At 44.0% G+C, this 26,996-nt stretch overlaps 1 protein-coding gene across 2 annotated transcripts in view; it reads right to left on the bottom strand.

Moving 5' to 3' along the window:
* Window positions 1-26,259, bottom strand: part of LOC112988897 (vesicle-associated membrane protein 2-like) — a 53,626-nt gene extending 27,367 nt beyond the window's left edge. Inside the window, exon 1 of one of the 2 annotated variants that reach the window (XM_064516941.1) lies at window positions 26,133-26,259. Coding sequence is in view for 1 of the 2 variants with exons in the window: in XM_064516942.1 (XP_064373012.1) it covers window positions 26,133-26,134 (2 nt within the window). In the remaining variant the exon portion in view is untranslated. The remainder of the gene's footprint in view (window positions 1-26,132) is intronic. The other variant, XM_064516942.1, reaches the window with a different exon arrangement.
* Window positions 26,260-26,996: the final 737 nt, after the last annotated feature.

The raw sequence follows: 26,996 nt of genomic DNA, 5'->3' as shown, positions 1-26,996 counted from the left end.
AGAGAAAAATGGTTGCAAACTGAAGCAATATTGGGTTATAGCAGAAAATCTCCAAAGCAGACTGGGCTGGGGGAGGAAGGAAACCTAACAGGACAAAGCCCAACTCAGTGACTTGCTGAGATATGACTGAAACAACTCAAGAATAAAGTGATAAATATACTGAAAATGCAGCCAAGACCATTGCTGTGGTTTTTCCCTCCTTATCACAAGGAAAGGAAGAAACACAACCTGCCTTGGAAACTATGGGGGAAATATATAAATACCAAACAAATACTTTGCTGAAGAAATGCTTCAAAAATTCAGAAGTCTAAAACCAGAGTATACCTGAACAGCTGATGAAGTAAAACACCCTAATCTGCCAGTAGATACGCCAGATTCACAAACCTCTATTTTTCAACCTCTATAGCAATCACTAAGGACGCGGTTCAGGGGAAATAGCCAGCTTTAAGCAAATTCCCCAGTCCTACCGCTGAATGGGGGGTGACGTACTTGGAGCCCAGGCTGACGTGGTCCATTACGGCTAGGCTTCGCTTCGTGCACGGCCGACAAAGAACATCCACTATTCCTAATTTTCCATGCAGGCTGCCGGGCTCATGGGCTAAACCCAAAGGGAAATAACAGGCAGCGGGTGGGCAGGGTGTGGGTGGGCAGGATCAGGGCTGAGCTTGACTCAGCCATCCCCTGCTCACTGACTCACGCACCGGTGCAGGAGAAGCTGCCGTAATTTGTTGCTGGTTACAGGCAGTTACAAGCAACTCTGACGCAGAGCAGCAAGGAGGGCTCTCAAAGGGACGATAAGGCTCTGGTGTGCTTTGCCTGCTTTGAAGTAATACTTTGCAGATAGGAGGATACTTCCCGTGCCTGTCTTTGGAGAGAGCCAAATTAAAGCTCAGGAGGCTCTGGGGTTTTCCATTCGCCTGTAAACTACATCACAGCATTCTTGTTGTGCTTTAGAAAGAATTTAACTATGAACACACTTCTCTTAATTAAAAATGCCCCAGCAACAACGAAACAGCTAAGACAAAGTTGCATTTCCATCAGCAGCAGTGAAACATTTTTGGCATCTCAAATGTTTTTGGAATAGTTCTGTCTATAAACTTCTGTTCTGTGGCTGTCAGTCTCATCCCAAATTAACCTTCTAGGTTCATTACCAGCCTTACTTATTTCAAGCTTCATGCTCAGGAGGCTAATTAACTTTAAATTCTCACTAACCACTTGACCAGATAGCTACACTGGACATCTTAACCCATCCACTCATTAGTTAGGCAGCAGCCACACGGCAACTGCAAGTGTTAAGAAAGAGCAGCAAAGGCACCTGTGCAGGAAGCCCCACTCCCCTGCTTTTTTCTCACAGAACATCACATTCAGTTCTCAGCCAGCTGCCGCGAAACACAGCTACCATTTGCAAGTGCCCTCGTCCTAATTAGAAGTGCTCCACCTTCCCATAGCTTTATGATTCATCCGCAATGTTTTTTTCTCCTCGGTTTCAATATCCATCAATTACTGAAGTTAGATTCCATTTAACCAATCAAATACTTTAAATTAATTAAAGGAAACTTCACATTTCAAGCTCTCATCAAATGAAAAAATCAGAACATTTTGAATACAAGAAAACCAGTGTCTCCCTTTTTAAAAAAGATCTTAAAGAGTATTTTGCCAAACCATCTGGCAGACTACATGAATGCATGGTTACTGTCTAATAGGAAGTTCTACCATCTATATTGAATCATATTCTGAGCACTTTAAGTCTGTAAAATAGCACTTGCCTACATCATCACAGCTACCTCTTCTACACTCTTGAGATTCCCATCCACATGGGATCACTGAGAGTGATCCCTGTAGTTTCTCCTCAGACTGCACTCCCATCTTGATCTTAACCTCTCCTCTTTCTCTCAAAACCCTCTCAAAATTCTTTTGATGACCCAGCCCCCATCTTTGCTTTACAAAAATACAGTTTTACTTTTAAATCACATTTCCACCACACTTAGTGTGATCTGAGATGCTTACAGGAGTATTCTGTGGATCAAATGTGATGCTGAGCTGTAGGATCTCAGACTGAAAGTTTTTTTCTTAGTTACTTGAAGTATTTAGACCAAAGTTATGCTTGTGTATTCTCAAATTGCAGAAGTCCAGAAACTGAACTTCAATCTCACCATTTATTGAATAAATCCATAAACTTTACTAACTCTACTTTACTACTAACAGTAATGTCCAGTTGACCTCGGTCCTACCTCTCAGCCTTGTCGCACTGAGAGGCTGCCCTGCCGTTTGTTAAGCTGTGCAGGCACGTGGCTGAAGATCTGCTGTGCGCTGCACCGTTACACGCAGCCCTCGGGCTTCGCTGGATAAATGGAAACAACCTTCTTCCTCCACGGCTGCTGAGCAAGTGGGGCCATTCCGCTTAACATTCACCCAAAACTAGGAACAGTCCTTCATGAGTTACCGTAAGTAACTTTATTCTTCCTTATCTCCTTTTTTTCAAATCAAAAGTTTCATTAGGATTAGGGAGAAATGTTTTAGATTTCAACCTGCTTGTTATGCTTTAAAAGTCAAAGGCTCGACCAAAATTTGAACTGTCCATAAGTTATTCATGTGAGAAGAAGAAAGTGGTGAGAGCCAGATTTGGAGCAAAGCAATCCATCTGCAATCAAGCATGAAGTCCTGTCCTTATTAACACAGAAAAAAATTCAAATAACTGAAGCACTTCCCTTGCCAGCAGCTCCTGCCCTCAAGGCCCCTCTTTTAAGCTATTCTGAGGGCTTTCTTACTCGCAGTCTTTCCAACTGTATTACATGCCTTGAAAGGCAAAGTATTATCCTTCTGGTGCTGTGACTGGGATACAGATACATACTTTAATTTGGAAACTAATGTTGTTTCTGGAGCTTGTTTCCGTAAACAAGTTAAATAACTTCCTACACCTACCCCAACTAAAAATTGGGAATTAAATCCACCTGTCCAAAACAAATTCAGCCTACCTACTGCAAGACTCCATGCATTAGCAGAGCTATTACTTTCATTTAATTCCTCTTTGGCTCCTGCTTCCCTTTAGATTTGAGTCACCGCGCAGGTGCCAGCGCTTTGGCACAGGCTGGAACAACAGGTTTCGGATACGCAGTTCTGCAGACACTACTGGGAATCCTGCGCACGGCATACGGGAGCAGCATGACGCTCCGAAGAGAGGAAGAAGCGCACGGGGCTGTGAGCAGTTCCCTAGGTAACAACGAGGCAGCGTTAAAAGAGAAAGTGGCGCTGCGGTGGTAAACAAGTAAGTGCATATCATAAAGCCACACTCACGGCTAGCTCTCCTGGATACGGCTGAGAAGGGAACGGGGCAGACTGTAAATTCATGCACCTGGTACCGGGGGAAGGAGAAGAATACCTCCCCAGGTAGGTCAAGTAACACCTGCCACGCAGAAGTTCTCGCGGGCAGCCAGGAGCACGCTGCCTCCCAGCCTTCCTCCTCTTCCCTCGCCGCCACTCTCCAACTCTTCCACATTACAGCTACTGAGCAACAGGTTTGCAGCGAGTGAGTCGCTCCCACGTGGCTGGTAGTCTGAGCGCAGAAGGGAGCCTGGGGACCAGACAATGCACAGCCAGAATCGCGGTGCTCCAGATGACCAACACGGGCAGCGAATGCAGAAACACTTAATAAACATAAAGCGCTTTAAAAAGATACAATTGTAAGTCATGTCTTGTAACTTTTACAGAAGATGTGTTAGCCTGTCTTAGCTAGACAGAAGACTGGTACGCATTAGATGCACAGTTGATGTATGTGGCACTAACCATTCCATACAAATGAACTGTTCCTTTAAAGTTAAGTAGCCAATATTTAAATTATATTTTATTTAGATGCCAAAACGAAAGACTTTGCACTGATACCAAAAGTAAAAATTATTGGAAACTAAGAAATAGGAAAGGGTGGCAGAACCATGCAAGGTCAGTCAGTTCCCAGTGTAAGCAACAGGCCTGCCATTACTAGGAGACATCACTTTGACTGAGGTTTTACATTTTTTTTTCTTAACATTATTCTTAACAGAATAGTGGAAAATAGAAGATATGTCTGGAAAAGGCTACAGGAGATCATCCTGACCATTGCCTTCTCAGGACTGACTTCTCCTTCAGATCTGAGACAGGTTGGTCTACCCCAACCTCTCTTGTTTTTCCTGAAAGGTATTTGTATCAGGTATTTCAAGGGTTCATTTAGCACTTCCAACCCAAGCGGTGCTCCTAGAGCACCAGACAGAGCCATCAATCCTTGCGAGAGTGCTTTGTAACATTTGGCCTTAGGACTCTGAAGGGAGGACCGCCCAAAGCCGATCTTTAGCGGAGGCCCCTCCACCACGCATCTGCTGCAGAACCAGAATTCCAAGAAAAAAAAATGAATTGTCAGTCCAGGAATACGCAAAGCTTAGTGCTTATGTGCATCACTGCTGTAAAACTCAGTGTGGGATGGTGGGATTTCTGGTTAGAAGCCTCCCTTAGCATGCTGTTGGAAAGCTGGAGCCAGAGCTGCCCTCCCCACTTCCTCGAAGTCGTTACACTCTGGCATTCTGAGTCATTGCTAATCTAAAAATGATGCAGGACTTGTGCCTTTGAAATGAGACATCATTTTGTCCAGCACTAGTGTTGAGAAATTGAGTTGAAACTTAAATCTTATTAGCAAATGGTTTCAAAGCCTTTTCTGAAGGCCTTATGCACAACTATTAGAATTCTTCCACACTCCTGGGATGGAAAGATAGTTCAGTTCTACTATGTACCTTTGGTTTTGCTATTATTGGTTTATAGTTACTTCAGCCAGTTAGTCAAAGCCCAAATAATTTGGTAAGAGGTTTTCTGTCAGCTTCAGTACAGGTTCAAGACTTCAGCAAAATCTCATCCTACTCATGGTACTCATCTGCTGAAGCCAAGCACCAAGCTGAGCTGGACACACCGTACCGGTTCCATCGAGAACTGTGACCCTCGGAGCCACTGAGCTCCAAGAACATCATACGTTAAACACTGGAGGTGGTAAGATACAGCAAGATATTCATACTAAACCTTCATGTTAACAAGAGAAGCTAAAGGCACGTGAAGAGGCTCATTTCACGGTTTTGAGCACTTTGACATTAAAACAATATTCTGCTCTTCTTTTCAACACTCACACATATTTATTTACTGGGTTATTTGAATACAGTCTCCTTTCTACCTAGAAAACCTTAACAGCAAGCTCTTTATTTGATCCGTATCCTAAAGACAGAGTAGTGGAACATCTATGGAGTAGTTCAACATGGGAAGGGAACAGTAGCAGTTATCTTCCTTGCCAACTTTGGCAGAAATCCCCCAACTCTGGGAGGTTTCTGAGCGATCTCGTGCAGAGTACTTTTTAAACTGCGAAGGGAGCTGTTCAAATGGAAGCAGAGTTCTCTCACCACCAGTTTTCTTTAAAACTGTAGATTTTTCTGTTCTCTTTAAAAATGAGTTGATTCAGTTTCATCATCTTAATTAAAACAACTGACTTCCTAAAAACCAAAAATTATTTATATAATCCTAGAAACATTAAGCTTTGCACTGCCTGCTGCCTGTGAATATTTAAGTGATTGAGACAAATATTATCAGAAAGATAAAAAACTACAATGTTATTGGGAAAACAGACTTTGAATTCAAATATTTTCCCAGCAGTCAGATTCCACAGTGTTCAGATTGAGGAGAAAATTACAGAATTAATCCAGCCTAAATAAGCTGGCAACATTTCAGGTTTTCTGATAGATTTCCAGTAAAAGCAACTAACAACCTGTGAGTAATCTACTGAATAACAACGCTCAGAGAAATTACTTGCAAATGTTTTTTTCAAAATACATTGTGTTAGAAACCCATACTTCTCATTGGCAATTCCAAATTGAGACACCTAAGAAACTATCAGCCATGAAAATCATAAATTACTAGTGCAAGACTTTGTTATGCAGGCTATTTAAGAGACTGAAGTAATTCAGTACATATATATCTTGAATAAAACCTCAAAAAAAAAGTGAGAACCAGAGCCTGCTAGTATTCATATATGGAGAACGTGCTATGTTAGATTATTTTCTAATCTAGCAAACAAAAACATGGCTGAAGATAGTGCCTTATCACTTTGATTGCTTAAACGCAGGCTAGAGTCCAAATTAAAATACCCAAACACCAGAAAACCAGTCCTTGCTGTAATTCAAACATAAGCTTGTAATAGCTTGAAAAGGGAACTAGAGGACGTAATACAGCCGCCATATTCAAGAAGTCAGAATTTAATGGCCTTTTGGCCTTAATCTGTGATTCAAGTAATAGTTCTTTAAAAAAAATCTATTTGAATGCATTTGATTTTTATCAGTAATTGCTAAATTGAACTTTAAGATAAAGTATAGGGTTAGTAATTATGCCCCTGTCATCACAGTGGTATATCCAATTTATCCAAATATATTAAAGCTAACTGATAAATTGCATAAAAAACAATAATGTTAATAATCTTATCTTCTAGGGCTTTGCCATTTTAAAAAGAGCCTTTGCTACTTATGAGTCAAAAGAACAGCATAGAGTTTACAATAACGAACCAGTGATTATAATGATCTCACCAACATTTGTCCAACCAGAAGTAGGATCTATAGAACAGGCTTATTTTTGTTTTGTGCCCACAGAGGGAAGGAAGCAGAAAAAAAAAATATGATCAGACTTCTTTTATCAAGGGAAAACTTGTCTAGTTTCGACTCCACTCTTGCATTCAGCTGCAATATTGCCTGAATACGGCTGTACCAAATTCATAGTTTCTCTCCAGTGAGTTTCTTGCAAAACCAGGACCTCTGAAATATCAAAACATCCGAGTTATTGCGAGGTAACACAGCTCTTTGGAAACAAATGCAAGTACTTACTAGCTGCAGCAACCGTGCTGCATTCACGTGACTGTTGACAGCTGCCATATGTAATGTATTGTCTGTGCATATGTGCATTAATAAAAATATTACTACAAGGAGCTTGAAACTCCCTTAAGAGAACAGTTCATAAGTGGTTACTGATATCTTGAGATGACGTAAGTCTGTTTTATGGCAAAGTTCCAGAGAACTAGCTACATAATTCTATATATAATCTAACCAAACAATACTGCATGAATAAAGAACCTCCTAGCAGTCTTCGCTGAGCACTTGTTTTTATTATTATTCTGACGAACATTTTTGTAGATTCAATAGATTGAAAGGGCACAGTTTTCTCAAAAACACTCTGTTTTAGAAGTTTTCCCTACCATTTTGGGGTTTTCGAAGAATTTCAACTCAGCCTTTAATTTTGCACAGGCAATTTTACATCTGGAACTAATTAGAGACATTATTTACCTACCTACTTGATGGCATATGCAGGTAGTTTAGAGATTTTTGTTGAATTCAATAACTTTTTTCTTCAGATAGTAGAAAGAGAATAAGTGGCTAATTTGACACAGGTATTTTACTTGTGAAAAAAGCCTTGATGAACTGCATTTAATCTGAAGAGACTTCTAATCACATAAATTCAGAGCATCCTGTCAAGTGAATATGCCTGGATGACACATACTTGGTTTAACTCATACTGAAAAAAATGACAGCAATTTCAGTGGTCTGTCATAATCTTAGGAAAGCAATTATAGTAAAATATTACCGTCACAGCTCCACATTGTATCAGGGCATGTCCAAGGGGCTTCTAATGGTAGTAGGATATAGCTCCATCAAAAAAGAGAGACTCACCACTTATTTACAGGAGAGAGGCAGGTGCCTAAACACAGGCTCTTATTACCATTTCAGATGTCCAATGGTGCAGTCGGAGGCAAATCATCAATGTCCCAGAGGAAAGAACATTTTTGCTTGAGTTATGGGGGGGGGGGGGGGGGCAAAAATGTAGATATTAAACTATTCTGATTGTATCCATTAAACACAGACACTTTCCAGAACATCTCACATTGTATGAATGCATTGAACCAAACAAAAGAAAGAAGAAGTAGGTATGAGTCTGCTAACTCTCGCTTTTATTGACTTCTCAATTATTACCTTGAAGATACGTATTAGACTCGCTCAGAAATTGCTCTATGGTAAATACCACCGAATGAAGCATACATTTCAGTAACATTTGGAATCTATTTTCCAACACCTTCTCTTTGAAAGCATATGTGGGTACACATAAAGACACATACACACAGGTGTTTATTAACATGATCTATACTTAGCATCTGCAGCTAAGCATTTAAACAAGCACCAGTAACCCATTATCTGCCAACTGTCTGCATATCGTTTCCCTGTCCCACTTTTCTTCTTTTGTTTTTAAATCTTTCAAGCATTTCAAAAGCCTAGAAAAGAATGGATAGCTCATATATGCAAGTAAGATCTATAGCTGAAAAAACGTTTGTGGCTCCATTGGTTCCAGAGTTATTTCAGCTTATAGCAGCTGAAGATCTGCCTCAGAATTTATCTAGCAAACATACCAATCCTCAAGCACCATTTTGAAGAGTTTTGTAATTTACTTAAAACAGAGTAATTGGTGCAAGAAAAAAAGAAGCTGACAGAACAGACAGATATCTGGGTGGGGGAGACCACAAGCAATGAGTTACTTGTAATACGATTTCTCCAGCTTCATCCTGCACAAATTCTCCAAAACCAAAAAGAACTAGTGATGATCACTGCAGCTTTGGGGTACTCTCTGTAGCTAATAGTTTCTTTAGGGCAGTAGTTCGAGGTTAACAGGCAGCAGCTCCGTGCTGCCCCCAGCCCGCAGCAGGCTTCGCAGCCAGCCCTGGCGCTAGACGGGTAGCGGTACTACCCGACGCGTGCTGCGCTGTGCAGTGACACCGGGCTCCTTCACTCACAAAGCTACGCAGGTCTGAGCACGCAGCCTCTGCAGCGAGATCTGCACAGAAGACCTATAGCAGAAAAACCTAGGTGGATGTTTAAGAGCTTCTAATTGGATGAAAGACCCGTAAGAGTCAACACTACCTTTTGCAACAGGTGAAGAGGTTTGTAGACGAGTAAAAGAGTTTAAAAAAATCAATGCCAGATTTCCTCTAAATGTTATCTGTTACTAGCTACTGGAGACTGCTCTCCAGACTGAACCGAGCTTTCTGAATTATTCATTACAAAGACTGGGAGCCACAAAATCTACACATTACTCAGTGCTCGAGTAGCTCACACACTGAATTTCACCTAGCATGTATACTGTGTAGAAAGCACAAATGCATTTGAACCCCTGGGTCATTTTCTGTTCACTATTAGGGACAAACCATCTTTGCAGATATTTAACTCCTGTCCAGCTGGGCACAAATTCTGAACAGTAAGACGCCCCTGACTCATGGCATCTCTAATGCAGATACATTTCTCTCCTCCTCATTTGTTTAGCTTGTTAGCTTATAGGGACAGGGAGCATCTCCTGCCATGCCTGTATGTGATTTAGTGCAGAAGAATATCTGAACTCTACTGTAATATCAAACACTAACAGTTTTAATATGTGTCTGTTGTTCCTTTCATGCAGATATGGAAATTAAAGGAACAGCCAAAGCTCCATCTCAGCCACACTAATCCTGTGAAAGTAGTGACTCACCTACTGATGGTATTCCATAAATTAGGCAGCTAAAAATGGGTAGGAAGCGTGAAACCATTAACACTTCCTGTAGTGTAAATTCTCTCACTGCATGTGAAGAAAACCCACGGCAGCAAAAATAAGAGATGAAGGTGTCAACACCCATCATGTTTAGATATGTTGTTAATAATTCAAATCTTCCTCCTTTGGAGCGTGTGGTTTTAGAATGAATCATTCTCTATTTCCTTTTTTCAAATGAAAACTGAGGCTTTGTTGCTCACTGATTCCATATGTTTTCTTCCAGCTATTAAAAGAGAGAAAATTAATATGGCTGTTTGCATGTGTTGCCAGCATCAGCTCCTAGCAGCACCCTACTGTACCAATGTTTTGTATGTTATCATCTTCCATACGTCAGCACAGAAATGGAAGTAACTGGCGTTAAAGTGACAACATATGAAGGAAAAATAATACAGTTGAGAACTGGAAAGAGATGGAAGCGAACGGGACGCTGCATTTTGTACCTGTGAGCAGACGCTGGGGACGGCACCGCGTGGTACTCCACGGAGCAAGGGCAGGGGCCAGCAGGGCCCCGCTGCCGCCGCCGCTCTGTACAAACGGAGCATGACAAAACACAGGTAGAAAACCAAACTCTCAGAACCAGCATCGAAACTTGGCTGCTGCACTAGGATGGGTGACCGAAAACGCCCTTGTTCAATATCCTGTCCTACTGGTTTCAAAGAAATTGAGGAATTTGCTAACGATGGGGTGCCGGGCCTACCCTTACGTAGGGACATCTGTGCAGGCCCAGGAGGCACTGGTAAACAGCAACTGCTGCAGAGCGTGGTTAGGCTCCGCAACTCCAAACATCTGTTTTAGATAATAAAAGCGAAAGATGCAACCAGGTGCCAGGGGTCAAATAAAGGGTCCAATTTTCTCACAACAGAGAAAGGACTACAGCAGAGCCGCTCTGCTAGAAAAGGTGGGAGGAGCATGGGCCTCATTCCCAGAGCCGGCAGAGGCCTCAGTACCGTGACAGTTCTTGACATATTGCCTAAATCATCCAGTGGCAGCTGTCTTTCAATTTATTGCTTCTAAATTTCATTGCTATCCTATTATCAAGAACTGTGAATATCAAATATCCAGGTCAAGGCCTCTGCCTTCTCATTTCTAAATAGGTACAGTACTATGATTTCTAATCAAAACCATTTGTTCACTCCAGCATCATCCTGTTGCATTTAGTTCTCCTCACTTGTTATTTTTCTGTATCTTTTCTCTTGTCTACTGTACCCCAAACCGAACAAGATCTTAAAAATTTTTAGATTGACCTTCTCCATGTGAGAAAAACCAGTTCTTATGTTTTCTGGTCTGTTCAGAACCTCATGTGTGTGAGATATGCAAATTTTTAATATGCTGACATTTCCCTATTCTTTTAATCCCAAGTCACTCTGTAGTCAGGAAATTTTATCCTTTATAAAGCAGTTGCTGCAGGAAGAAACTTGAGTATTTGCCAACTGCCCTCCTCAAAACTCTCCTTTTTGCCTTTTGAACCTCTGTAGATATTTTAAGCCTGAATAAGCTTAAATAAGCTTTAATTGAAGAAACATACATGTATAAATATATGAAAAAGCCTTGGATTTTTTTTTCATAATTTGGCTAGTTTTTGCAATTTGCAGAGTCAATTGCCAGCATTCAGTACAATATTACTTCTTCTCTATCCACTGGCAGCAGGAACTATTTCACTGTCAATATTAAATGATCAAAGACACAGCAGGACCAAAATCAAACATTTTAGGCTCGTTCTTTCTGTTTCTGATCCATGTCACTATAATGTGATCATCCAGATTTCCTGACAGGGACACCAACAAGCGCTACACCCCAACTGCGTTGCAGGACCTGCTGGACTTCCTCCTGACGGATGGGTACAGGCAGCGCAGGGTCTACAGGCACACACGTCACGGCTTGGAAGTCACGATTGCACTGTATTAAATCCACCGGACTCCACTTGCTGTTTAAATCGTATAAATCTGATTACTATCCAATATTTCCATGCAGTGATTCCAAGAGTACCTACAGAATTACAAGATTTGTTTCAACAGAAATAAGAGTATTTTCTCTCAAATATTCTGTTTCAACAAAGAACACAAGTGTTTTGCTGTTAATAACTGATTTCTCTATTCGCATTGCTCTGTTGACCGGACTGTGCACCCACTGGCATCTACTGCTTTACTGTAATTCAGTCTTGTCATGGGGACAGACAAGAGACATGACTGGTTACTCTTGTAGCTGCTGCGAAACAAGGAAAAAGAGAGTTTCTAGTTTGAAGTGAAGCTGTCTGACAAAAAGAAACACAATACTACTTTTAATTTTGTTTCAGTGCAAATCAAATAAATGGACACTTTTGAAGCTGCCTGTGAACCGGAAACCTCCCAGCTCCAACATCAGTTCGGTCACTCCTAGCAAGTTAACAAGTCGCAAGGTAGGGGAGCACACACAACTTGCAGGCAGTATTAACGGGGAGAGAGGGCTGGGAAAGCAGGATTTGCCAAGACCTTAATTCCTCCCTCAGCCCAGCTAGTCACGCCATCTCTGTCACAGAATATGATCACAGGCAAGCCAAAGGCGCTGCATTTCTAGCTACGCTCCAGTATCGAGCGGCTCTCTATTAAATCAATACAGAGGTGTCCCACATATGCAAACTCTTCTTGCCTCCAGTCACTCTACAATTGATTGCCTTCTTCAAAAAGAGCTTCTGTAGAGAGGCAGACAAGCAGAGAGGCAGACTGTTTCTTAACAGCTGTGAGACCACTCCTCCCATTTACAGCCCTTTAGCCACAGTCTATAATCTGAAGTACTTAGCTAGCCATCTAGCTAGCCTTTGTCTTCCAGAAAAAAAAAAACATTATTTTCTATTTCCTTCTTTTATGTTTGAATCTGTTATTTTCTCTTTTTTTTTTAACCTGTCATAATCCATTAACCTCATGTGCTTTAATCTTTTCATAGGAAATTTATCTTCTGTCTTCAAAGGTCTTTTCTAGTGAGGAGACATTTTCCCTAGTCCATAGCTTCTACATTCCCTTCCCATGACTTTTTTTTATTTAATTAAGAAATCAAATTTCAAATTAGCAGTGAGCTGGGCAAATTTATTCCTGATGGCACAAGACAGATTTGGCCCCTGATGAAACATCTAAAAGACATCCTACACACACTGTTGCAGCAACTCTCTCCACAAGAGGTATTAAGAGGCAGAGGACTTAGAGGAGAACAAAGGTAGCCACAGTTAGTCACAGATCAAAGGTGAAGAAAGAGGCAAAGATGAAAGAGCAAGGCAGAGATGGTTACATCTTACCCCTGCCACCCACTTCTCCCTACACATGAGCCTCGCTGGACCAGAACATCTTTCCTTCTACCCACATCATGCTATTACAAGCGGCTGCTCCTCCGTTCCTCTCTCAAGGTACTTACTGTGTACCACCAAACACCATCCACACTCACAGGGCTTACAAAAGTATTTACCTCAGGGTGGTCCCCGAGGCCACCTTCCCAGCCAAATAGCGAGTAAGGGCTGCTGCAGGCTGTTTTCAACTACTTGGAGAGAAGGAACATTCAGGAAGAGGATGGAAGCCTTAACTTCTCTTAAAAGCTCAATTTCTGGGGTGCTGTGATGGAGACAGGACCCCACACTAACTCAATTCTGTCAGCCAAATTGGGAGGACATCAGCAAAGGGAAGGCATTCATTAAAACTCTGGGACAATCATTAGCCTTTAAGAGAACTACATAAATCATTTTTACCCACTTATGCCTACGCAATTTAAACCAGGATGTCCTATCTTCTCTCTTAATTCCCATTAAGCAGTTGCTAATTCTAAAAGGAAAAAAAATGAGTAAAATATATACAATGGCTATAATTGTCTTAGTTTTACAACAAGATTTTAATTATTTTTTGGTCTACTTGTCTATGCTTATATGGTACACAGTGCCCAGGTTGCCAGTCCCACTGACTTTAAAATACAGAGGGGTATTTTGATTGACTGTAGCCTGATTATTAGAACCATTATCCTAATTAAAACTCACTGCTTATCCCCCCATTTAAAAAAGCTGTCTGGCAGACAAGTGTTTTTGGAGGGAAACCTTTCACATTCTCTTCAAGGGGTTTTCAACCTGGTCCATTCACTCGAGTTTTCAAATCACTGCCTTCTCCTCTGGTCCACGTTGCTGCTTTCCCTGGTGTAGCAGATGTGAGAGATCCTGGGGCCACTGGCCATTTACACGTTTCTCTTGAATTCGGCTAACTGTATATGGCTAATATATGGCTGCTACTATGGCTGTTCCAAGAGCCAATTTACTCTGCTTACCCATATATTAGTCTGGGGACAAGAAAGAATCAGCAAGATGCTTGATGCATCCTTTTCCATCTACTATGACAATATACGGTTTGCAGCCTTCAGCTTGTATGAGCGTGCCTAATTCCCACGCAGTCAATAGCTCTCACACGGCATCATGGAAACATCTAAACAGTGCCTATCTATACCCATTTGCACAAAGCACTTGTCATTAAAAACGTTGACAATTTGAAGAAATCTGCATGCTCCTAGGGAGAGCTGTTTGTTCAAGCGCTGAATATCTCACCTACAAATCTCACATTTCTCACAGAGTATTAATATCTTCTCTCATAATCTCCGTAAGGTCAACTTATTTGTCTTTTTGATCTTTTTGAGTTAAACATCCTGTGCGTCCATCTAAAGATACTCAAGAGCAGTTCAATATTAAGCCAGTGTTGTACTTAGAAATAAAAAATACACTATATTCTGGAAAAGTAAAGGACAGCCTTCCTGAGAAGAATCTGATTTTGGCTATGGCAGTAGCTATCAGAATTCCCAGTTCCAAATTCCCCCCATTTACATAGGCAGAAAAGTCACAAAATGAAGTCCTTGATCTTTTTTCTCTCTCTCTCTTTTTTTTCTTTTTTTTTTTTTTTTTTCTTTTTTAAGGATGAGGAGAGCCAACTATATCCTCTCTTTATTCCACCTGGAAGACAGGAGGATAAGATGAACACTAACTTCCTTCTTTGTGCAATTCAGTGAGACTGGGTGATGTGTAACATAGCAGCGGGTTCTGCTGTCCTACATCCCAGTTTACTCTTGCATCCTCTTGGCTCAATCTCTGCAGTCACATTATAGTAAAAAGGAAGCAGAAACAATCTACTCCATCCCAAAGACATGTGATCCCTGATTCAGCCCCACCATAGGTCTCACTGACAGACCAGTGTTAGCAGTGAAATCAGTGGTATTGCCCAGGTAATGCTTCCTGCGTGAACACTACATAGGGACACTTTTCACATTGCTTCGTTTTTAGCAGGGCAGGCATCCTATTTCTTTTCACCGTACTCCCAGTGGATGTGTTCAGGCAAACAAAGCCAGCTAGCCTTGGTCCAGAGAGCTTCTTCTGGGAGCAGGGGAAGGACAGCTCAGCATAACCATCTCTCTACCTCTTCATATAGATGACAAAAACACCTAGAGTCCTACTAGCTAATAAAAAGAGTTTTGGAGAGAGAAAACTTTGAGTAACGTTTCAAGTGTCCATTAAGAAGAGCCAGTATAGGGCTGTCGGTTTGGACCGTTCAGAGCTCACACCATCTCTCTCTCATGTGCCATGCATGGTATTTTTGCATATGCTGAGGCAATGTGATGCCACACTTTGAGATGAGAGGTGAGATCAAAGTAAAAGAAGCCTCTCCACCTTGACAATCCCTGCTCCTGAGAGAAGGATTTACGTGGTTGGAGCCAGGCAGCACAGGAAATGCAAGGGCTTTCCTGAAATTCAGAAGTTTTAATTGGCATAAGGAAGAGACAAGGCCATGACCTTAGTTCCTCAAATACTCTAACCATAAGTGAACTTCCAAACTCAGCCTACAACCACTCTTATCCCTAATGAAAAAATGAAGCCAAGTTTGCCTAGTTTATTCTCTCAAAGAGACAGCCAGGAAGAACAGACCTGAACTATTCTGCTTTGATCAGATTAAAAGAAATTGTAGCTCAGAGCAGAGGGATTCCCTTTGCTTATTTGATGACACCAGGGAATTACAGCAGTCCTGTTTTCTGTCACCACTGACAGCCTCTGTTTGATATGTTGCTGCTGTCAGAGCCCAGAATAGCACACGACCATCCCAGTACAGGTTTGAAGGAAGGCTATTTCCAGGGGGGAGTGAGGCTAATAGCTCTCCATCACTTGGAGCTGTAGTTGATGCACTGTAGCTCGCTAACTGTAGTTAGTGAATTTGCATGTTGTAATCAAGCAGCCTCAGGAAGATAAAAGTCTCAAACACAGGCAGACAAGTCACATTGATCACTGGGAAGTCACAGAGGAAGGCAGATTTCAAGACAGACCATCTGCAGGTTAACAAGGGACCTCAGTGAAAACAACAGAAAACTGTGCTGAGTGCGTGAGTCACTGCCTAGGACACCTGGCTGCCGGAGACTGTTATGTCACCAGCGCTGTCAAGAGACTGCTGGCTCGATGCAGCAGGCTGCAAGCGTAAACACTCACATTTGTCTCCCCTTCCCCATCCACTTGCCACATTGCTATTCCTGTCTGGTGCTCATGATACTGCCCCACCACCCTCTGAACGAGCAGAGTTTCTCATTCGTTGCACCATTTTTCATCCTGAATCCCAGGGAACAATTTTTTTTAAAGATATGGAGAAATCTTTACCAAGCCCCTTCTTCACTATTTGCAAGCATAATCCCATAAGCAACCTGCACAGTTTCAGAACAAAGGAAAGATCATAGAAATGAACATAAGCCTTCAAGAAAATCCCTTCTACTAGAAGAGCTTTGCAAATTGTCACCTATATTCAGACACCGAAGTACACCCACTCTGGTCCACGTTAGGGGTAATGGCTGCCTCTGCTGTAAACCAGTTTCAGTCCTATAGATAAGCAGTGCTAGAACAAACCCAGACACAAGCACTATCACCACATTCAGCAGAACAAAAGTAGTGCAGTTTTAACCAGTGACTAGCTGAATGTTCATTTAATTTAACTTTTTAAATGTTTTGCAATATTTGGGGACATTTTAAGTTTACTCAGCAAAGTACATAGTGCTTAATTCACTCGGAGGTACCTCCTGAACCACTACTTTTTTTTAGTTTGAGTTTTCCATCAAGTTATGCTATGCTATTGCAGTATCTCAGAGTGAAGCTATTTTGTACACAATGATTAAGCTCTGAGCATGAAATCATGGGCCTGATCTAGAGCCAGTGGTCGTGTTGCCTCTGAGGATTCAATATTTAACTTCCTAAATAGATATGACCTCTTGGACTCCTTTTCCCTTTGCTGGGTAGCATTTAATCTTCTCAGGGTCTTCAATAGCAACAATCATTCAGCGTAGTCAAACTTGAGCTTTCTCGAGTTATTCTACTTCCTAAGAGAACTACAGGTCACCCCAAGGTTACAGCACTCAGTTATGAAGATGAAACACAGGAGGCCATGCTGCTTCATTTACATTAAGTAATTGGGAACTGACGTGAAAAATGTACAGTTCAGTGTCAACATGCCAATATATTCTCCCTTTCCTTCCCTTTCTCCTAGTCTCCCTAAAATGTCCAATGCAAAGATAGAACTGCATCAAAATGTCAAGTGACTTGAGATATTTTTGTATTTCTATCATCTAGTAAACAAAGTTGCTGAAAAATGTCACTGTGCGATCTTCGTGTATGTGTGGGAGACAATATCACAGCTGTTGGGGAATGACTGTACAGCTCCTTGTTGGAAAGACCATGACAAACATTACAGAACCAGACTTTAATAGCCAGGTGGGATCTCTGCTAAACACTCGGGATATCCAGACTGTCTGTTGCTTCCAGGAAGGTATCTACTGACTCATCTGGCAATACCCCCTCTCAGACCGAGCTCTCCCAGGCCCAGTCGGCAGTGAGGCTCGGCAGCAGCTCTGCTACCAGCTCAGAGAATTTGGCCTTGAAGTCTCAGATGAGCCGCTCGCCCGGTGAGTAACCGTCAAACACGAGTCCACCCTAGAAGCGCAGGAAACAACCAGACACCCAAAGCGGGCTGGAAGGGCTGCTTCCTCACTCAGCGCACCTGTGACAGAAACAAAGCCACCTTTGCACGCGGCCCTGTCCCTGCAGCTCGCCCAGAGGACTTGCCTGCAACCAGGCCTAGCGCGTCAGGCCTGCGGCACCCACCACTCCCACCCTCTACACGGGATGCAAGGGCACTCGGCCAGTCTTGTTCATTGATGCTCCACTTGATGCCTGTTCAGGGATTTTTGCGTTTTTACCAATGGGCAAGTCCATATATCTCATGGTACTGTTACGAAAGATTTGATCCCACTCAAGAAGTTCAGCTCCTTTGCACAAAGTGACAACCAGTTTAGCTGCTCAGTGATAGCACACTCGACAGAGAGAGAGAGAGAGGGACAGAGAGAGAGAGAGGGACGGGGGGGACAGGGGGGACAGGGACAGAGACAGAGAGGGACAGGGACAGGGACAGAGAGACACACAGAGGGACAGAGAGACATTTTGTCTTTTTTTTTCTTCAGTGTTCAGGGTTACTGAGAGCAACAAGAAATGTCCAGCCTTGTAATTCCCCTCTAAACTCCAAAAATGACGCACAAAACACTCTCCCATGTGACAGGAACCCTTTCACGCAATAGGCTTTGCTGATGGCCGGGGAATGACAGCAGATGAGGTTTGCACTGTCAAGTAGCAGTGCCCTTTGCCTTATTGCAACACACTGTAATTAAGACCCTGAGTTGGGCCAGGTTCACCAGCATGATAAAGCAGAGCTATTTTTATATGTGAACTCAAATGAACAAATACAATTTCTAACCATTAACCTCCTGAAGTAGATAACAAGTGGGTTTTGGAATAACTAATGAATTTCAGTTTCTAGGAAAGCTTTACCAGGACCCATGTATTTCTAGAAAGCTGGCATGCATCTAAAGGGCATCTAAGCATCGAAAAGGGCAACTAGCTCATTACCAATCTCCCCCTGGGGCCAGCACCTTGGCCTTTCTGTGGGTGCAGAGGAGGTGCTAAGCAGCATATGGAGCCAATTCCCAAGCCCTTTCCCTCAGAGACCTGCACGTGCTCTCATATAGGTTCGAATACCGAAAACCACATTTCAGCAGAGCTCAGCACTTTGGATGTGTTGCTCCCTTCGAAGGCTGAACCATGAATTCAAGAATGAAATGAACGAATAAAGAAATGCATGAATGCAAGAACGGCAATTCACAAAGTTCATGGGGAAAACTCACTCCTCACCTCTCCTCCAGAGGTACATGAAATCGGGGCTGAGGGAGGAGGCCTTGGGGAGGGACAGGGAAGATGCTGGGCTATAGATTCGTCCTGCCTCTGATAGCCCAGGACGAAGAGGTACCAGCTCCAGGCATGAATGTAAGGAGTGCTATCTGTGGAGCTCCCATACGGCTCCACAGCCAGGGCATCCACCTCCACAGTCTTTCCCTGAAACGACACTACCACAGCGCACAGCACAGCTAATTCAGCAGTGAGATAAACCAGACTGAACACACCATTGCCAGAACTAAAGGAAGGAGCTGTTGTAACCCGAGCTGCAAAAGCCACAGCTCTGTAGCAGTGGGCCACAACAGCTCCTGTCGGGGCCAGCCCACCCACCGCTCCTCGGTGGCCGCCTTACACCTGCCCTACCAGCAGCAATTCCTGTCCCCTTCAGTGTGCTGCGTGTGACATACTGAGATTTGCTTCTCCTCTGCTGTGCATCTGGACACGAGCACATATGGCTTTATTAAACATAGCCACACATCCTCTGCGTTAACAAGACAGCATCAACAGCAGAAGAGAATGATAGATTTTTCCAAACTACAACTGCAAGACATGGTATAGAGAAATAGAGGCAGACATCAAGCTAGAGGAGACTGCATCGAATATAAAAGATGAGGAAGCTAGCTTGCAGGGGATTTGGGTTTTGCTCTCTGTAGGAGGCATGCAAGCATTTGCACTCAAGCCAGATTTAATAATGGGTTCTGGGGGTGGTGATCTGCATCTTTTTTTTTTTTTTTAATGTCTCCCACATTCTCTTTCTTCACAAATACCATATGGTTTTCCCTTCTATTACAGGCATTTATGTGGCATCCACTACCAAAGGGTTGAAGCCATAAACAAAACTAAAAGGTCATGAGAGAAGTTGGTACCAATGAAAACAGTGAAAGACAGAAGTGCCACCAAGTTACCATCCATGGCCGTCAGCCAGGCCTTTCTACCGGGCTCTGCTGTCCCACGTAGGTATGACCCTGTTTCTGTGCTGTTGCTGGGCAGGAGATGAGTTTCCCATTCTATAGGAGCGGAAAATTTTGGGAAACAAAACCAAATCAATCCTTCTTCTCCCCCCCCAGTTACATCCCAGATTGGATGAAAAGTTGAAATCTTGAATATTTGGGAAGGAGTCAAACGTTAGTGTCGCTGACTTCAACATACTCATTTTTGACTGACCTTTTGAAACAGAATCACCGAAGAGTTGGGGCTGGGAGGGACTTCTGGAGATCGCCTGCTGCTCAGAGCAGGGTCAGCTACAGCAGGTTGCTCAGGACATAGCCCAGTTGGGTTCTGAATATCTGCAAAGTCGGTTCTCCCAGCATCTCTCCGAACATACGCACTACAGTCCCTTAAATTTAGAAGCTATTGAAAAACAAATTTTGCAACTTAATTTCAAAGAATTCAAAGAAGCCATCTTTATAATTTTCTAATTTAACGTATTTTCTCCACCCAGAATAGGAAATTAACCAAAAAAAAAACACCTTTCCCTACAATGATTGCATTTTTAACACTGTTCAATTTTCCAATTAAATTTTGCAATCAAAATTTTAAAAGTTCAGTCACATAAATTCCCATCCAGATCTAGTGTGAGAAAATCAGCATCCACTGAGTATCATGCACCAAAAGCAGCTCAGTGCAACACCTAACACTGTGTATTTCCAGGACAGAGACTGTCAGTCTATTCAACTCTTGTAGATGACATAAGGAGTCTTGTAAATGCCTTTCATACTTAGACTCCAGCATAAGGACACCATCTGATGAAGCAGGACGCATCACAGCCTCTGGTATCTTTCCACTGCCCATCAACTCTTTTTTTTTTTTTTTTTTTTTTTTTTTTTTTGTCTCCAGCTCCTTACAAAACCTGTCTCAATTCTGCATGGTGTTTGGCATTTTTTATAATAATGAAAACTCTAAAGAAGTTCACAGCACTGACTCCCCATAAACATGAATTGTCAACTATTTGGTGCTTCCAAAACGCAAGCAAACTAAATACGTGACGACAGCATTTGGCTTAATACTGTTACTGGTTTACGTATAGAGAACACTGCAATAGATTAGAATGTACTTAAAAAATATTCTTGAAACAATGTGGTTTTGATCTTCCAAATCATCATCATAGGAGTCTCTATATTTTCTGGACTATTGACACAGTGATACTGAATCCAGTAGGTGTAAGTTGCCACCTCATAAATTAAATTTCTTTATCATTTACTCTAAGATAGATTTTCCCTATTATGCATATTTCTCACTAAATTTTGCATCTGAAGAGAGCAAGGAGCTTGATGAGGTATTTCATCTGGTGATGAACTTCCACTCCAATTATGTGACCCAGCGCAGCAGCTGTGATATAACTGCAGCTGACATAACACTCACAAGTGCACAGACACACCTATTTCAATCAGTTACTAAGGTACACAGCAAAACATAGGGTTGTCGCAATTAGGCAGTTAAAAAAAAATACCTTGCGCCCATTTTGTAGTTGTTCAAAGGATAATGGAAAAGAATTTAAAGGGCTCAAGTACAGGCATTGAGGAAAAAGCAACTGCATCATTAAAACACCCCAGCCTACTTAACTGCTGATAACGGCTACGAATGATGACAGTAGAAAGCACTGAATGATGTTAGGTAAGAGCATATTCCCTCTGTAAGTCATAATTGCCTAAGATCAGCAGTTCAGTTGATTTGTACTTATTTGGGACAGTTTGTACTGCTCCTTCCAGGGCACTATGCACATCTGGATAGAGCCGTCCGCGAGAACCTTCCGCGCGTTCTGCATTCTCCACATGTTGGCAGGAGGGTGCTGGAGAGGGGGGGAAAAACAGGCTCAACACAAAATCTCCTTTCTTGAGCTTTGCCTCCTCATCTTAGGAACATTGTACAGACACATGCACACGAACGTGGGTTTGCCTGGTGCCCTACTACCTAAGTATCCATTTTTCAACAAGATCTTCATTCGCTGAATCCTGTGCTTGTGTAAATAGCATCTAAAATGTGGAAATGCACCTTTGGCAGACTGATTCAGCTTCCACCACAGCCACTTTAAATGTCCCATAAGTCATTCTGTAGCTAGAGCTATCGATACAGACTGCCTGGAGGTCAACACTAACAAGTCACGGCTGATGCACACAGACTGCATAAGCACTAAGTCACAAAAAAAGGGACCGCTAAACTAAATGTATTTGGATGTCATCTACCTCACATCAGCCTGTTTTCCAGAATGTTTCTAGAGAAACATAATAAATTTGTCTGTACTTGTCACAGACAACTCCCAGTTGTTCCCACTCTGGGACTATTTTCTTTGCTAAGGTCATGGAGACACCATTCAGTTTGATCTCTCACTCTTCTAAACACACATCACCCAAATTTCCAAAATATTTACAGCCTACTCAGGCCATCCTTGTTTCAAAGGCAAGGCAGTGTGTCAGGAATACTGCTTAACGTGAGCTGGAAGCCTTTATTTCTAATGCAACACATGAAGAAGATCCCTGACTGCATGGTACCACAAAAGAGGAACTCAAGGGAAGCAAGCAAAGATGCAAACACACACCTCCATCTGTTGATGTCTCCAAGCAGCAGGCTAAACAACAGTTCCTAAAGCCCTTAAGTTCAGGGCTCTTATTCAGAGCTGCGAGCCTTAGAGCCAGCAAACAAGAGTCAGTACAAAACCACGGTGGGGATGGGGTTGGGGTCCTCCGCCCTTCTTGACATCCTCTTCTCACTTGCGCAGCTCCACTCCACTGAGTACAGCCTGGTTATTTTCACCACAAGGTCCGTTATATCCCTTAAATGAGAAAAAAACCCTATTCCCTTGTTGCTATGCTTGTATGAATCATGGCTACAAAACCCTCAAATCATCAGAAAATGCCAAGACTGAATTTAGCTTCTCTGGACCTGAGGCACCTGGCCCTGAGATGTGAAACCCTGAGAACTGCCCCGGGCTCAAGTCCTCCTGCCACCATGGGTTTCTGTGGCTCTTCTGGAATGTATTTCTAAAGAAACACAGACACTTACCAGCACCACGGAGCAGCTGTGCCACTTGCAAAACTCACCCCTCCATTTCATCCCAGTAATACTCTCCCAAGACATGCTGTCCCCCTTTCGCCAGCCACGAAACTCCCCAGGTCTTGCGTAGCCAGCAGTACTGAGGTTTGGCTCAGCTGCTCAGTACAAGCAGAGGCAAGGGAAGGGCAGGGTAAGGAAGGCAGCCCTACCTCCTCTTTTCTATCTCCTCTCTTTTTTGATCAGCAAAAGCTCCTTGACAAGTTTCACAAAATTAGGCCCACACAAGGAGGGCTAAGTACTGCTCTACTAACAGCAGGAGCCCATGGCAACTCCGTTCCTTCCAGGGAAGCTGAATAGAAATTCAACCAAAACAGATTCATTGCAACTGAATGGTGCAACCATTTTAATCCCATCCATCCCCTCCAGGATATGCTCCTGGCTGCTCTAAAACAGGCATAGGGGTTCTTCAGAAAGCACTACGCAGCTGCCCCCAGGAACGGGATGCAGCCAGGCAGCTCTGCCCCCGGGAGAGCCAGGTGCCTTGCTTTGCTGCTTGTCTCACAGAAGTTGCACCCTGCAACAGAGCTCACTTGTATCGGGTTAATGAAATCAAAGGCACCCTGCTGTCTGGTCACTGACCTGTCTGTAAACAACAGACGACACGATGCCATGAGCCTCGATTATATATATAATTACCATTGTAACAGAAACAAAACCATGCACTTCACCTGCTGCTCTTAGTCCATTTTCCACAAATAAACAAAGCTTATAAGCACCTCAGCTCTGAGTGCCATTTCCTTCTCAACTACATCGATTGCTCCTGGTATTTCCCCCAAGTAGGTTTGGGCTCCTTTCCCTTACACCTGGAAGAACCTTCCCAGCTGCACGGGGAAGCAACCCTTCCTTTAGATCCCTCTTATATCCCTCTCTTTTCATTCACCCTTTCTATACCCCAACTTTGTCTTATCTGCCTACACCAAGGTGAAAGAAGTCTGCAGACCAAACGCATCATACCAGCCTTGGATCGTACTCTCTGTGACAGGGACAGACTCCCACCTGATGTAAATCAGGGCAGCTGTGCTGGAGCGATATACAGCTGTGCGTCACAGAAGATGGCGACCTCGCCCAAAACCAACAGCAGACGGCTTTTGCACTGCGCACAGCCCAGCTGTGGAGCTCCTTGCCACAAGACACTGTGCTGGGAGCAACCGGGTACCTTCACCAAACAGCAGCAGCAAAATCACTTGGGAGTCGTGAAACACAAAAACGCCTGCTCTGGTTCTGAAATTCCCAAGCCTTGATTCACTGGAAGCTAGAAAAGTATTCTGGGAATATCAGTACACACTCACCGTGTCGCCGTGCTCTTCCCAAAGCACTCCCTGCAAGCTGCGCCAGGAGACCGCACACCCCGGTCGATGGAGCTGTCGCTGGACCCAGTGCCAGAGTTCGTACCGCTCCAGTTCACGCCAGCTGTAGGCACAGCACCCTGGCTCACGTACACGGCTGTACGTGCACATGAGACGTGCCGGTGTTTACAACACCCTGTAGGTGAGGGCAAGAGGAGAAGTAATCTCTGCAGAGATCACTTGGGTGCTCACTAGCGATTACTTTTCATAGTCCAGTGAACTACAACTGTAGCTGCTGCTGCGGGTCAGTAGCCCAGACACGTTTCTCTCGGGTGTGCTTCGTAACTCAGAAGCTGCTGGGACATGCTATTCATGCAGAAGTTCCAGAAAAGTTTTCATTACACCATTTGGCAACGAAACAGAAGCCAACTGACACTTCCAAATTACAAGGTCTTCATATGACAAGCGGCTTATTTGTCTTGGCTTTGTTTTGACTATCAAACTCAAAGTCTGTATCACCAAAATAGACAAAAACTGTTTTCCCTTTTTCTTCTAAATCCCATCAGAAGTCTGACACAAGTCCTCCACAGAAGAAGTAAGACCAGGTCCTATTCGCACCAGATCATCCCTTCTGCTATTAATTACAAATATTCTCACAAAATATGGCAAGACTGAAATACACATGGGTTAAGTTAAACGTTGTCTGAATTACTGCCTTGTCTTTGAACAGCTCAGATTCTGTAACACTGCAGCAGCAAACTCTCCTATTAATCACTGAAGAACGGCTCACGTACAAATAGAAGTATTTGATGTCATTATCCGGCTCTTGCTACATACGCAGCCAGGCACAGCAACAGAAGCACACAATGAATCGGCTCGTGCCAAATAAAGTTCAGCGTCTACATAAGGCATCTTCTTTTGTATGCTGGTTTTTGACTTCCAAACAGCTCTCTGCTTTAGAAACATTTTAGGCAACACGGACTAAAGCTTATTGTCTAAAATGCTATATGGGAAACTGCATTAAAGAAAAAGCCAACTTTCAGAATGGGTGATTGCAGACTATTTTTAAGAGCCCCTTATGAAGAGGTTATTGGAAATATTTTAAAAGTAATTTAAGAACAGATTTCCAAGACTGGTTCCGCTCCTTATCTCGTCTGCATCAGCAGAGCTCTGATTCCTCCCACACCGCACGAAACCCGCAGGTATTTGGCCCCGTGCATGTTCTGTAGCCCTCCATGTGAGTGACCGTTTGTTTCAGACGTTTTCTCTGCCTGTCCCTTAAGAGTCGCTGGCAATGAGCGATGAGTCGAGATGACAGTAAAATCATGCATTTAGCTACCTGAACCGTTAAACCCTTCTGTGAATGAACATGGGTCAGACGGCCTCCTACTGACCCCAGCAAATCCCTGATTTAAGGGGGGATACGTGACTTTGGGGGTTTTGTCACTGCCTAGCAGAGAAAGTTAATGCTTTTGTTAACGCTGAGTTTAAAGACCTGGAAGAGGCATCTAGAGAGATGCAGACAAGACGTGAGGCACCAGCACCAAGCACTGTTGACGGGGAGCCATGGGCACCGGACACGGCGAGGTTCCAGCGAGCAGACGGCGGGCAGCAGGGACCACTGCACGGAACGCCGAGAGCAGACCGGCGCGGGGCAGCGCCGCGGAGTGACTCAGGCTGTCGCGGACCTGTTGAGGACCTCGGCCGCGCTTCCCTTCGGGCACGAACCCGAGTTAGGCACCTCCCGGCGATGCTCGCCGACGGCCGAGCCGCGGGATGGGAGCAGCGGGATGGGAGCAGCGGGATGGGAGCCGCGCCCGCCCCGCGCCCGCCACCGCCCCGCACGCTCCCCGGCTCCCGGCGCGGCGCAGCCGCCCCCGCAGCACCGCGCCCCCCCCCCCCGGGCGCGGCGGCCCCCGCCCCGCGCCGCCCGCACTCACATGGCTCCTGCGCTCGGCGGCCGAGGCGGCTGTGCAGCCCCGCGCTACGCGGGCACCGGCGCCGAGGGCAGGGCGGCCGCTGCCGAGCACGCCTGCGCCGCGCGGGAGGCGGGGGCGGCGGGGGCGGGCGCGGGGCGCCCCCTCCCCTCCCCTCCCCTCCCCTCCGCTCCGCTCCGCTCCGGGCGGCTCACGGGGCGGGCTGGGTGCAGCCCGGCCGGGAGACCTGCGGAGGGGTGTGTTGAGAAGAAGATCCTCCCGTACCTGTGTCACTGCCTTCCTCTGTCCCCCCTCTCCAAAACGGAAAAGAAAAAGAAGAAGAAAAAGGAAAAAAAAGAAAAAAAGGAAAAAAAATGAAAAAAAAGAAAAAAAATCAGGAGAGGTGTTACAGTCCAGTCTGTGCTGTCGTGGGTGAGCACTTGTGGCTGAAAGAAGAAATCAACAGTTGTTGTCAGGACTGAAATCCCTACACATAGTGTACAGGAAAGTCAGGGGCAGCTAAGCTACCAGACCGACCACTCGGTCTGTCCTCATTGTCCCTCTGAGGCGAAATACAGCAGTTGCCTAGTCTCCATGCTCCTGGCTTTGATTTCTTGCAGCCTTCACCTCTCACTCAGCCTAGGTCCAGGCATCTCATCTCCTCCCAGAATCGCCTTCACTGAGGTTAGCGTCCCCTCCTGCGCCCAGCAAAACTTCTCCTGAAGCAGAACGTGCTCTGATGTACTCGAACCAAACCCACCAAGTCAAAGCAGAGGCCACAGGGGAAGAAACTCTACACAGTTGCTTTCTAAAGAAGTAGCAACTAATCTTACTGCCCCACACTGACACCTTGCTTCATTTTGCTTAGAGAGGGCCTCCACAAGTCAC

Source organism: Dromaius novaehollandiae, chromosome 9 (genome assembly GCF_036370855.1).
Source record: "Dromaius novaehollandiae isolate bDroNov1 chromosome 9, bDroNov1.hap1, whole genome shotgun sequence".
Lineage (NCBI taxonomy): Eukaryota > Metazoa > Chordata > Aves > Casuariiformes > Dromaiidae > Dromaius > Dromaius novaehollandiae.
The sequence above is the reverse complement of the archived record's forward strand: the minus strand, read 5'-3'. Positions and strand labels throughout refer to the sequence as shown.